At 41.8% G+C, this 14,000-nt stretch overlaps 1 protein-coding gene across 2 annotated transcripts in view; it reads left to right on the top strand.

Annotated features, from left to right (window-relative positions):
- The window catches only part of eogt (EGF domain-specific O-linked N-acetylglucosamine (GlcNAc) transferase), a 98,696-nt gene extending 85,510 nt beyond the window's left edge, over nt 1–13,186 (top strand). For both annotated transcript variants that reach the window (XM_078543690.1, XM_078543688.1), the window contains exons 15-17: nt 4,080–4,199; nt 10,539–10,641; nt 12,883–13,186. In XM_078543690.1, coding sequence (XP_078399816.1) covers nt 4,080–4,199; nt 10,539–10,641; nt 12,883–13,029 — 370 coding nt within the window. In that variant the 3' untranslated portion in view covers nt 13,030–13,186. The remainder of the gene's footprint in view (nt 1–4,079; nt 4,200–10,538; nt 10,642–12,882) is intronic.
- Nucleotides 13,187–14,000: the final 814 nt, after the last annotated feature.

Raw genomic sequence — 14,000 nt, 5'->3', positions numbered from 1 at the left:
ATGCACTTCATAAATTCCTACGTGTTGCATTGCTGCACATCATCTGCACTATTGTATTTCTTTAATTATGTAAAGTTTATGTATTTAATCAACTTGGCTTTGTTTTAGTTTTTAAACTACTCATTGATTTAGTTTAATTTAGATGTTTTACCTGCAGACTTACTATGTGTCCCTCCTTGTGCTGCGATGTCACTGTGATTTTTCTCCAGTGACATTCACACTCTCAGCTTCCTCTTTCTCAGTGCTGCGCCCTGTTCTCGACCTCACCTTTCTGACTGCTGCACTCTGTTCTTGACCTCCCCTTTCTCACTGCTCCACTCTGTTCTTGACCTCCCCTTTCTCATTGCTCTACTCTGTTCCCAACCTCATCTTTCTCACTGCTGCACTCTGTTCTTGAAATTGCCTTTCTCACTGCTGTACTCTGTTCTCGACCTCACCTTTCTCACTGCTGTACTCTGTTCTCGACCTCACCTTTCTCACAGCTGCACTCTGTTCCCGACCTCACCTTTCTCACTGCTGCGCTCTGTTCCCGACCTCACCTTTCTCACTGCTGTACTCTGTTCTAGACCTCACCTTTCTCACAGCTGCACTCTGTTCCCGACCTCACCTTTCTCACTGCTGCGCTCTGTTCTCGACCTCACCTTTCTCACTGCTGTACTCTGTTCTCTACCTCACCTTTCTCACTGCTGCACTCTGTTCCCGACCTCACCTTTCTCACTGCTGTACTCTGTTCTCGACCTCACCTTTCTCACTGCTGCGCTCTGTTCCCGACCTCACCTTTCTCACTGCTGCGCTCTGTTCCCGACCTCACCTTTCTCACTGCTGCGCTCTGTTCTCGACCTCACCTTTCTCACAGCTGCGCTCTGTTCCCGACCTCACCTTTCTCACTGCTGCGCTCTGTTCCCGACCTCACCTTTCTCACTGCTGCGCTCTGTTCTCGACCTCGCCTTTCTCACAGCTGCGCTCTGTTCTCGACCTCGCCTTTCTCATTGCTGTGCTCTGTTCCCGACCTCACCTTTCTCACTGCTGCGCTCTGTTCTCGACCTCGCCTTTCTCACAGCTGCGCTCTGTTCTCGACCTCATCTTTCTCATTGCTGCGCTCTGTTCTCGACCTCGCCTTTCTCATTGCTGCGCTCTGTTCTCGACCTCACCTTTCTCATTGCTGCGCTCTGTTCTCGACCTCGCCTTTCTCATTGCTGCGCTCTGTTCTCGACCTCACCTTTCTCATTGCTGCGCTCTGTTCTCGACCTCGCCTTTCTCACAGCTGCGCTCTGTTCTCGACCTCATCTTTCTCATTGCTGCGCTCTGTTCTCGACCTCATCTTTCTCATTGCTGCGCTCTGTTCTCGACCTCGCCTTTCTCATTGCTGCGCTCTGTTCTCGACCTCACCTTTCTCATTGCTGCGCTCTGTTCTTGACCTCGTCTTTCTCATTGCTGCGCTCTGTTCTCGACCTCACCTTTCTCATTGCTGCGCTCTGTTCTTGGCCTTGCCTTTCTCATTGCTGCACTCTGTTCTTGACCTTGCCTTTCTCATTGCTGCACTCTGTTCTCGACCTTGCCTTTCTCAGTGCTGCGCTCTGTTCTTGACCTTGCCTTTCTCACTGCTGCACTCTGTTCTTGGCCTTGCCTTTCTCATTGCTGCGCTCTGTTCTTGGCCTTGCCTTTCTCATTGCAGTGCTCTGTGCTTGATCTCGCCTTTCTCACTGCTCCACTCTGCTCTGACACTTTCCTCTGCCTGGACCTGGCTTGTGTGCAGTAACAAGCGAACTCCGTATTTTACTCCTTGTCTTAATATGCGCTGTCTGTAAAGGCATACATAACCAAGAGCACCCAAGTGACCTAACAGACTTTGATTTCTGCCAAGACAGAGAGAGTTAATCTGCTCTCCCTAGAAAGGAGTTACTATTGATTGTCAATTGTTGCTATTATTACTGACTAACACTGATTGACCTTAAGTGTGCAGAGCTGTCTACTTTAGTGCCTTAATTTAAAGGAGGTTTCCCTACTTTCACTTAACCTATCTGGATGATGCTGGTACAAGAGGACCTCATTCCCTTCTGTGGATCAGATCCTGTTATCATTTGAAGCATAATTTTTCCCCAGGAGGACAGATTTTGTGCCGTATAACTTTTACTGTTCTAGAATTTCTCAAGAGGTGTTTCACACAGATAAGGAGAGGTGCCACCTTAAAGTGGTTTGAATTAGGGTTAATGGTTTTTCATACTAGGAAGGAATATCTGTATGAAGTCATTACTTAGGCCTTTTTATGACTTTAATTGCTTTATGGCAATTAACTCAAAATATATACCAATACTAAAACTTGCTAGGGTTAAGCTGCACTTTGTGAATGTTAGGTCTAACACATAGCATAATGTCATCTCTTCAGATAATTAGATCTTACCCCCTTTCCCTCTCTACATTATCCTGTCAGCTTGAAGGGTGGGGTGGACATAGTTGATCCAGCTCCTTGATGGTCATTCTAGGAAGGGCCTTTCAAATAGTGAATTTCTTTCTTTCCATATCTGTACCACAGCTTCTGAATCATGGCACATGTGAGCAAATCATATTCAAGAACACTGTGTCTGGCCAGTTGGCCAACTCTGTGATGTTGTAGCTATCCACCAGGCTAAATGTAGGTCTTCTACTCCCTGACTGTGCTTAGAATTACGCTGAAAACCAATTTAAGATTATCAGTTGGGATTGCAGTATGGCTCACTTATGCACGGTACAAGCCACATATTTTCGCACACAGGGCCCTGTCCTTTGCAGACAGAAGGAGTATGTCCACGCATTGCACCCTTCCCAACTAAACAAAAGCTTTGGGGACAGCCATTCCCTGGTTCATTCCCCATGCCAATGCCTTGACCAATCAGAGTCGACCTGCCTGGTTTGGATTTAAACAAAAGCCTGGCAGTTAACTGTTCGTTGCTATATTCTCCAGGGCAATGCTTCTACCAATCAGAGCCCACTTGCCTACCAGTCTGCACTCTCTTCTTATGCAGTATATGTTGTTGTTGCCTTTACTGTTGGTTTATCTTGCGAGCTGTCCTGATGAGTGAAAGACAAAAAGCTTTGATAGCATGTCTTTTTTCAGTAATACTCAAGTTCTGTACTACCAAACAACTATTTTCTACTATAGTAATATTTCCCTGCTATAATATCTATTTAGAAAGCTATGTAAGCTTACATCCAAAAAAATGTTATGTTATATCATTTAATATTCTCAAAATTATAAAGTTTGCATCATTAAATGAGCCAGTGTTCTAAAGTTGCATTGAATTTTTAAGAACTATTTCATGCTTGTTTTCAGTTTTGAAAAATCAACATGTCAATTAAAAAATTAAACATGAAATTGACAAATAAAGCAGTAAATTGTTTGGAGTATATTGTGATACAGCTGTTTTTTATTTAATTGCATTGTACTTTATGATTTTCATGCTTCAAAAAAATCCCTGAAATATCATCTAAGCAGGAATCATGATTAGCTTTTCAATCAGAACCTCTTAAATAAAATGTATAATGTTTTCTTTAGTCTAACTTCGCTTTTCAAGTGCAATTTCACACCAAATATAGTATCTTATTTATCATTTCGTTGGCCTTAATCTTCTCAACAAGCATGCACCCTGAAGAATCTGGACGTATATTGAAATTATTGAACATACGCTGATCTAACTACTTGTTTCACGCAAATCCAAATAAAATCAGAAGAGTAAATTGCTTTGAAGCTAAATGGTACACCATTATAGAAAATGATGTGCTGAATAAAATCCATAACTTTATTTTGTTTGAAATTAACTTTGAAAAGTCTTTCATATTGGCTAGCAACTGCTAGTATCTGGCGATATCAAATAAATGCTACCAGTTGGTTTGTGCTTTAAGTACTGACATTAGACATTGTATTATCTTGAGTCAGAATAGTTTCTAAATCTATTTTCTTTCATTGCCTCGCTGCATTGAAAATAGGTGAAAAATTGTGATGGGTGAAAGAGACTAAATGGTCTTTTAGTTGCTACTGTTAATTATATTATGTTTTATTGTATAGTGTAGTCTTTACATTGCCCATCTTTTACTTCTCTCAGAGACATTAGATTTTTAGAGCAACTGAAAATAACGCACAATTCGGACATTTTTATCTCCATACATGGAGCTGGACTGACTCATCTGCTTTTTCTACCTGTCTGGGCTGTCGTTTTTGAATTGTATGTATTTCATTTTTAAAAATATATTCTTATAAACATTTATGCTGCAGTCGAATCTTCATGTGTTAATATGGCTTTTCTGTGTAATTTTATTTAAGTGGCAATACCAACCTTCTGTTGATGTATCTGTTTAAAAATTGAACTGTGTTTGCACATAATTACAGTAAAGCACATGAATTGATAGATTACAAGGTTAGGTTAGGTTTTCCTAATCTAGAATATCTGTCAGGTGTTAGCTGCATCTGCTACTTCACGTTTCAGTAAAAAAAATCCTTCCCTTTTATCCCTGCCTTTCATGGAGACTGCGACTTTTGTTCCCATGCATCTGTGAGTGCCAGGAGCCCTCCTATACCTTACTCTTTCCTAAAGTGTATGCCTTGACCAGAGGTGTCCGAGCTTTTTGTTTTTGTGGGTCGTATTGATGAGTACCATGGAACCTTGAGAACACACATAGGGTAAAATTTTTAGCTCGGGGGGGCGGGCGTGCACCCGACCCGCTCAAGTGTAAAATGATGCGCGTTGATGTCGGGCAAGTGTCCCGACGTCATTGTGCAGTTGAGCGATATTTCATTTGGCGGGCGTGCGCCGGAGTCGGCAGCACACCCGTCGACAATTAAAAGACCTGTTAAGGCCATTAAATTATCAATTAAGTTGGATTTTTCAGCCCAAGCGACCTTTGTACTTTTTAGGAAGCCTCATCCACTGGCAGGATAAGGTTTCCTAAAGCAAATGTAAATAAAATTAAAATTTTAAATCTTAATTAGTGGCATGTCCCTGCTCATATGCCAGAGTCAGATGAGAGGACATGTTTCGTTACATTTTTATTTTCATTTTTTTAATATAACTCCCTGTCTCCCTGAGGCAGCTCTGTGCCTCAGGGAGATTATGAAGCGTGCATTCGCGCACATGCACGAAGTCCGCGCTTGCCCTCCTCTCCCCGCCCGCACAAGCAGCGCTGAGCACTGCCGCTCGCATTTCACGCTGGGCAGGCCTTAATTGGCCCGCCAGCGTGAAATCACCTTCCGGCCCCAATTGTGGGCACAGTTGGCTTCCTGATTGCCCCCACCAGCCCCCGCTGAGCCTGCCCGACACGGGTGAAATTCTGCCCATAAAGTTTAAATCCATGTGACCATTAGTTTGAATGTATCCCAATCTTCAGATAGTAACAGATCATGGTATTCTGATTTATCATATATCCATCAATAAGACAAAGCTGCAAAATTCCCAGGGCCACAAAATTCTAAAAGGACAAACTAGCAATAAGAAATATAAAACTATAAAAATAAATAGGACAGAGCGCGTGTTCTTTGAGTACTGAATGGACAGGTGAACTCGCCTGATCTAAGCAGTTAATATCAGAATATTATTGAACTGTGCACAGTATTATAATTAAACTCGATCTTGTGTTCACACAACCGCGCTTAAAAAATTAGGTGAGAAGTTGTTATTTGTCTATTCTCATGTGCATCCAACCAGATGCCCAAAAATGGGAATTGGCATTGGCCTGGGAAAAGATTCCCTGCTTGATTACCCTCTTAGATGCAAAACAGTGTACAACATAAAGTAAACCAAAAAAATGGATGGGGAAGTTGAGTACATTTTAAGTTAGAAAATTAGAACCATAGAAAAGTTGCAGCACGGAAGGAGGCCATTCGGCCCATCTTGTCCATGCCAGCCCGAGGACACCCAGGTGCCCTTTCTAATCCCACCTTCCTGCACCCGACCCATAGCCCTGCAGCTTACAGCACTTAAGGTGCAGATTCAGGTACTTTTTAAAAGAGTTTAGAGTTTCTGCCTCTACCACCAACGTGGGCAGTGAATTCCAGACACCCACTACCCTCTGCGTAAAAAAGTTCTTCCTCATGTCTCCCCTACACCTTCTGCCACTTATCTTGAATCTATGTCCCCTGGTTCTAGAATTCTCCACCAAGGGAAACAATTTTATCCTGTCCACTCTATCTATTCCCCTCATAATTTTGTACACCTCAATCAAGTCACCTCTCAGCCTTCTTTGTTCTATGGAAAATAACCACAACCTATCCAATCTCTCCTCGTAGCTACACTTTTCTGACCTCGGCAACATTCTTGTAAACCTCCTCTGCACTCTCTCCAGAGCTATCACATCCTTCCTGTAATGTGGTGACCAGAACTGCACACAATACTCCAGTTGTGGCCTCAACAGTGTTTTATACAATTCCAACATTATATCCTTACTTTTATATTCTATGCCTCTGCCAATGAAGGAGAGCATTCCATATGCTTATATATCTAAACGTGTGACCTCACACTTCTCTATGTTAAAATCCATCTGCCACTTTACCACCCACTCCGCCAACCCACCTATATCGTTTGGAGATTATGGCTATCCTCTACACTATCCACTACTCAGCCAATCTTTGTGTCATCAGCAAATTTTCCAATCGTGCCCCCCACGTTCATGTCCAAATCGTTAATATATAAGACAAACAGCAAGGGTCCCAACACCGAGCCCCGTGGAACACCACTTGAGACAACTTTCCATTCGCAAAGGCATCCATCGACCATTACCCTTTGTTTCCTGTTACAAAGCCAACCTTTTATCCAGTTTGCCACATTACCCTGAATCCCATGGGCTTTTACTTTCCTGACCAATCTGCCATGTGGGACCTTGTCAAATGCCTTGCTAAAATCCATGTACACAACATCCACTGCACTACCTTCATCAACCCTTCTTGTCACTTCCTCAAAGAATTCAGTCAAATTTGTGAGGCAAGACCTTCCTTTAACAAATCCATGCTGACCATCCCTGACTAGTCCATGCCTTTCCACATGTCAATTAATCCTATCTCTCAGGATTGATTCTACTAATTTGCTCACCACCGATGTAAGACTAACTGGCCTATAATTGTTTGGCATTTCCTTTGATCCCTTTTTAAACAATGGAACTACGTTTGCATTTCTCCAGTCCTCTGGTACCTCCCCTGTATCTAGTGAAGATTGGAAAATCATCCTCAGAGCATCTGCTATCTCCTCCCTGACTTCCTTCAGCAGCCTTGGAAACAATCCATCTGGCCCTGGTGACTTATCAACTTTCAAGGATTTCAACCCTTCGAGTACTTCCTCTCCCTTTATGACTATCCTGTCCAATATCTCGCAGTGTTCCTCCTGGACTACTATATCTACATCTTCCCTTTCCTTTGTAAACACGGAGACAAAATGTTCATTCAAAACCCTTCCCACAGCCTCTGCATCTACACATAAGTTTCCATCTTCATCTCTGATAGGTCCCACTTTTTCCTTAACTAACCTTTTAGCATTAATGTATTGGTAAAACATCTTTGGGTTATCTTTAACTTTACTTGCTAATCTTTTTTCATGCCCTCTCTTTGATTTCCTTATTTCCTTTTTTACTTCGTCCCTGCACTTCCTATATTCGTCTAGGCTATCTGCAGTGCTTAGTTCTTTGTGGCTATCGTATGCTTTCTTTTTCTGTTTGATCTCCCCCTATATTCCTCTAGACAACCAGGGGGGTCTAGATTTGGCAGTACTACTCTTATTTTTGTAGGGGACATGTCTACTTTGTACAATTAGGATCTCGCTTTTCAGTGCTTCCCACTGGTTTTCCACTGTTTTATCCTCCAGCAGTTGCTGTCCAGTCCACCTCAGCCAAGTCCCTTTTCATTTCTGCAAAATTTGCCTTCCCCCAGTTCAAGCCTTTTACTCCTGCCTTATGTCTGTCCTTTTCCATGGTAATGCTAAATCTAACTGAATTGTGATCACTGTCCCAAATATGGTCGCCAACTGTCACTTCACCCACTTGCCCTTCTTCATTCCCCAAGACTAGGTCTAGAATTGCATCTCCTCTCATTGGGTTTGTCACTAATTGGTTGAAAACATTTTCCTGGACACATTGCATGAATTTTTCTCCCTCAGTGCCCCTTATATTGTTTGAATCCCAGTTGATATTTGGATAGTTGAAGTCTCCTACTATTATTGCCCTCTTGTTCTTAGAAGCAGAAATTTGCCTACATATTTGTTCTCCAACTCCCTTTCACTATTTGGAGGTCTGTAGTATACTCCCAGTAGTGTGACTGCCCCTTTTTTATTTCTAAGCTCAATCCATAAAGCCCGTTTGTTGACCCATTTAGTATATCATCCCTTCTCACAACTGGAATTGATTCTTTAACCATTAGTGCTACCCCCCCCTCCTTTTTTATCTCCTACTCCATCATGTCTGAAGACTCTATAACCAGGAATATTAAGCTGTCAGTTTTGTCCCTCCTTTAGCCAGGTCTCCATTATAGCAATGACATCCTACTGCCATGTGTCTACCTGTGCCCTTAACTCATCTACCTTGTTTGTAATACTCCTTGCATTGATGTATAAACAGTTTAACCCTGTCAATTTCCCTTGCTGGACACTTTGTAAACTTTGCTTCTCCTGTAACTCCATGTCTATCACAACGTCCCTAGCTAATGTTCTACCTCCATTTTTCTGATCTGAATCTGACCTATCTGATCCTACTCCTGGGATCCCATCCCCCTGCCACACTTGTTTAAATACTCCCCAACAGAGGAGTATTTAGCAAAAGCCCCCGCAAGGACACTGGTCCCAGCTCTGCCTGGGTGCAGCCCGTCCGGTTTGTACAGGTTCCACCTTCCCCAGAACCGGTCCCAGTGCCTCAAGAATCTGAATCCCTCCCGGTTACACCATCTCTCCAGCCATGTGTTCATTTGGTCTATCCTCTTATTCCTGCTCTCGCTAGCACGTGGAACTGGGAGTAATCCTGACATTACTACATTTGAGGTCCTGCATTTTAATTTATCTCCTAACTTCATGTGCTGAGCTTGCAGGTCCTCATCCCTTAATTTACCTATGTGTACCACAACCACTGGCTGCTTACCTTCCCTCCCCAGAATGTCATGCAGCCGCTCCGTGACATCCTGGACCCTGGCACCAGGGAGGCAATGTACCATCCTTGATTCACGTTTGCGGCCACAGAAGCATCTGTCTGTGCCCCTAACTTTTGAATCCCCTTTCACTATAGCCTTGCCACTTGTTTTCCTCCCTCCCCTCTAAGCAGCAGAGCCACCCACAGTGCCGTGAACTTGGCTGTTGCTGCTTTCCCCTGAGAGGCCATCCCCCCCAACAGTATCCAAAGCGGTATATCTGTTAGAGAGGAGGATGACCACAGGGGACTCCTGCATTACCTTCCTGAGTCTTTTTACTGTTCCTGATGGTCACCCATTCCCTTTCTGCCTGTGTAATCTTCACCTATGGTGTGACCACCTCGCTAAACGTGCTATCCATGACTTGCTCAGCATTGCGGATGCTCCACAATGAGTCCACCCGCAGCTCCAGCTCCGAAATCCGGTTAGCTAGAAGCTGCATTTGGACACACCTTCCACACACATGGTCACCAGAGACGCTGGAAGCGTCCCTCATTTCCCACATCCTGCAGGAGGAGCATATCATGGGTCTGAGTTCTCCTGCCATGACATCCCTCTCGATTAAGCTAGTTACTCCCTTAAAAAATACGCTAGCTCGGGGCCTTATTTATGTTTGCTAGGAACCTTGTTTCTTGACTAATTATACTTGTACAGCACTACTCTATACTTTTTTTTAGCTCCTACCTCAGTATTAAGCAATGAATTACTTTAATAGATTGAAAAAAAATTGCAGTACACTAATCAGTTATTTACCATTTTCTGCTGAATTTGCTGTTTCTTTGTGAAGCAATGGCTACACATTTTTTGCACTCCTTTTTTTCTGTTGTTAATGCCATTTAGAATAGAGGTGACCATTTGCAATCAAGCTATGTGGAACAGAGCGCAGTGGATTTTTCTCTTGATCAATGCAGACAAAGCACTATAACAGGCATTACAGTAAATGTGTGGTGCCAGTGTATCAGCTTATATCATTTAGTGACTTTTTTTACTTGAGTCAGAAGGTTGTAGTTTCAAGACGCATTCCAGGACTTGAGCACAAATCTGGGCTGATATTTCATGCAGCGCTGAAGGAGTGCTGTATTGATGGAGGTGCTATCGTAGGAAAGGACATTAAACCAAAGCTTTGTCTGTTTGCTTTGGTGGCACAAGTGGATGTAAAAACATCTTACAGAATAAGTTAAAGGACAGTAAGGAGTTCACATGGAGTAATGTCCCTCCCTCAACCGCCAATAAAAACAGGCCAACTCATCAAGTATCTCACTATTTATTGAATATAACTGCATTCAAATGGCTGCTGCATTTGTCGACATAAAAGTGACTGCACTTCAAAATGAATGAATTGGTTATGAAACACTTGGGTACATTTTGAGATTTGATAAGGTTGTTATATTAATGCAAGTTCTTTTTTCAGGTATAACTGTGAAGATGAGCGCTGCTATTTGGATTTGGCTCGACTCCGAGGAATTCATTATATGACTTGGGAAAAAAGTGACAAAGTCATATCTCAGGATAAGGTTTGTGATAATTTTATTGTCACCTGTGATCTACAACCAGGTCTTCAAATCATATTCAATAAATTAACCTAAAGGAAATAATGTGATAGTGAACTGATTTAACTTTATAGCTTTACAAAAATTAATCAAAGAATAAAGAAAAATAACCTTAACCAAAGTAAACCTAAGAGACAAAGAGCCATATTTTTCTATATGTAAAAATTAAGAAAACATACTTTTTCTATTCAGTTTTAATTGACCAGTGACAGTTAGAAAAAAACAATTTCTTTAACAGTACACATGAGAAAATATTCTCAAATGCTACCAGCTGATAATTTTTTTCACCTCTCGTTGTGAGTTACATCCCCTTTGCAGCAGCATGATTATCATTCTGACTAAGGCTAACTTACATCAAATAGAGTTTGAATTAGCACTCATTGTCTTTATGGAGCATTGGCACACCATGCAATGCATTTATTAACTGCTCCATGTGTCTTGGTGAGAGAGATCAAGATGCAGCATCTTGAGATACTTCATGTGATTTTGATTTCCACTGAAATGAAATTCATACAGTCATTATGGCACAGTAAGTCCATGCTAGCTCTTCATAGAGCAATCCAGTCAGCCCAATTCCCCCGCTCCATCCCCATAATCCTGCAAATTTATTTCCCTCAAGTGCCCATCCAGATTTCTGCTTCCATCGCCATCATAGGTAGCTAGTTCCAGGTCATCATCACTCACTGTGTGAAAAAAGTTCTTCCTCACATCCTGTCTCCATCTCTTGTCTAAAACCTTAAATCTCCCTTAGACCATGTACCATCAACTAACAGGAACAGCTTTTTTTGTCTATCTTATCCAAACTATCAGAATCATGTACAGCTCTATCAAATCTCCCCTCAATTTTCTTTGGTCCAGAAAATTAACTCAGAAAAGGAAAAGAAAGAGGGAAGAATGGAGGGGATAGTCTGTAGATTTTTAAAATTTATCTTGTAATGTTATGAAATAGCACCCTTCAGAATACCTGGAAAACCTATCTACCATTTAAAATGCATGGAAAAAAATGAATTAATTAAGACCCAATTATGTAACAATCTGCAAGGTTTGAATTTTGTTTAACTGTAATCTCATTCTTAATCAATTAGTCTTCATTTTTCATCATTGTTCCTGTTAAATAGTGAGCTCGACTCGAGCAATCTGCCTAGACGCTAATAGAAAATAAGGTATGTCTGTGACTAGGTGGTGGTTGTGCTTTGTAGAGATATGCTAGCACCAACCATGGCCCGTTTATAAAGTACGCCATTGTCATTGTTCCCAATAGTAAACAGAATGATGTAAACATTAGGACAATGTGTTTAAGGCAGAAGATAACTCTATAAGTAGGTGCTTACCTATAGATGCCCTTCATTTCTTTAGAGTTTGTAAGTTTCAGCTTTTAAAATCATTGTTTATAAAACCCCTTCATGGAGTCCAATATTTTAGCTGCCTCTTTTTCCAAAAAGAAAGCATAAACATATGCATATACAAAATTGATGAGCAGGAAAAGACCAGCTGGTTCATCAAGGTTGCCCCATACACTGTTATAGCTGAAGCATTGTGACTAGACAGTGCCTCTCCCCCCGACCCCCGCCTCCCCCACCCCACTCCCCTCAAAATAATCTCCTGGGAGAGACAAAATAATGAAAAAAAATACAAATCCAATAAGGGAAAAAATAATCTGTAAAATTTGACTCCATCCGTCTCAGATGATTGAAACCAGTCTGGGATATTACATGGACCAAATGTTATCTATACAGATGTTTACCTTCTATATGATGGGATCTCTGCCTCAATCAAGAACTTGATCCAGCTCTCTGTTAAAGACATGCAGAGTCATGGCCCACCATACTAGCTGGCAATGTAATCCCAGAGGTTGAATATCCTCTGGGAAAGGAAGAACTACCTAACATCCATTTTATTCTTACTCTGGCAGTTTAAATTCATGTCCCCAGTCCTGCTCAATCTGTTCAACTGGAATAACCAAATGATCGCATGGGGCGAAAACCTGCTAAAGAGACCTTTTTGAAGTGTATCCATTCCATCACAGTATACAAAAAATTATTGCTACTGTTCTTGAAAAGAATCCTTTGTCATTGTCTGATATCTACAGTGAAGAACAATGCCTTCTTCCTTATTGCACTACTTTAATTTCCCCCATCTCTAGAATTTGACAGAATCTCTTGATTTAGTAGTTCTTCAACTTTCTTTCCAATTTAATTCATGTAGGGTCATCATCCAACCCTCGGAGACCATCCTAAGTTTACCAACTACTCTTTTGATGTAACTGAATTTATGCGTCTTGTGCTGTCTGCTGCACAGAGAGTAACACAGCACCCAAGATGGCCTTTTACACGATATCATGATGAACTATGACATCATATACCTATATAAGCTTAATTTATATATCTGTTTAAATTTTGCTGTTGAATTTTAAAAGGCTATTGATCACATTTTTAACACTCCTGTAAGGACAAATAAGATTGTCTTTTTAAATGTTACATGTACCATATTAAATGCACCATTCTTAAAATATATTTTCAGATTTTTTTTTATTTGTTCTTGGGTTGTGAGATTCGCTAGCAAGATAAACATTTATTGTCCAACCCTAATTGCCCTTGAGAAGGTGGTGGTGCGCTGCCTTCTTGAACCACTGGAGCCCATGTGATGTCGGCACACCCACAAGCTGATAAGGAGGGAGTTCCAGGGTTTTGACCTAGTGTCAGTGAAGGAACGACGATATATTTCCAAGCCAAGATGTTTTGTGACTTGGATGGAAACTTGCAAGTTGTGGTGTTCCCATGCATCTGCTGCTCTCCTTGGTGATAGGTTGTGTTTGTAAGGTGATGTTGAAGAAGGCTTGGTGAATTGCTGCAGCTCATCTTGTAGATGATACACATTGCTGCCACAATGTGCTGGTGGTAGAGGGAGTGATTATTTAAGGCGGTGGATGGGATGCTGATCAGGCAGGCTGCTTTGTCTTGGATGGTGTTGAGCTTCTTGTGTGTTGTTAGAGCTGCACTCATCCAGGCAAGTGGATAGTATTTTGTCACACTCCTGACTTGTGCCTTGTAGATGATGGATGGGCTTTAGGGTCCTGCAGAATTCTCAGCCTCTGAATTATCTTGTAGCATTTATATGGCTTGTTCAGTTAAGTTTCTGGTTAGTGGTTATCCCCAGGATATTGATGATGGGGAAATTCAGGAATGGTTATGTCATTAACTGTCAAGGGAAGATGGTTAGATTATCTGTTGTTGGAGATGATCATTGCCTGGCACTTGTGTGGCATGAATATTACCTGTGACTTAACAGCCAGGGCTTGAATGTTGTTTAGCTCGTGTTGCATA

The sequence above is a fragment of the Cetorhinus maximus genome, chromosome 6 (genome assembly GCF_964194155.1).
Source record: "Cetorhinus maximus chromosome 6, sCetMax3.hap1.1, whole genome shotgun sequence".
NCBI lineage: Eukaryota > Metazoa > Chordata > Chondrichthyes > Lamniformes > Cetorhinidae > Cetorhinus > Cetorhinus maximus.
This window is presented reverse-complemented; position numbering and strand designations above follow the sequence as displayed.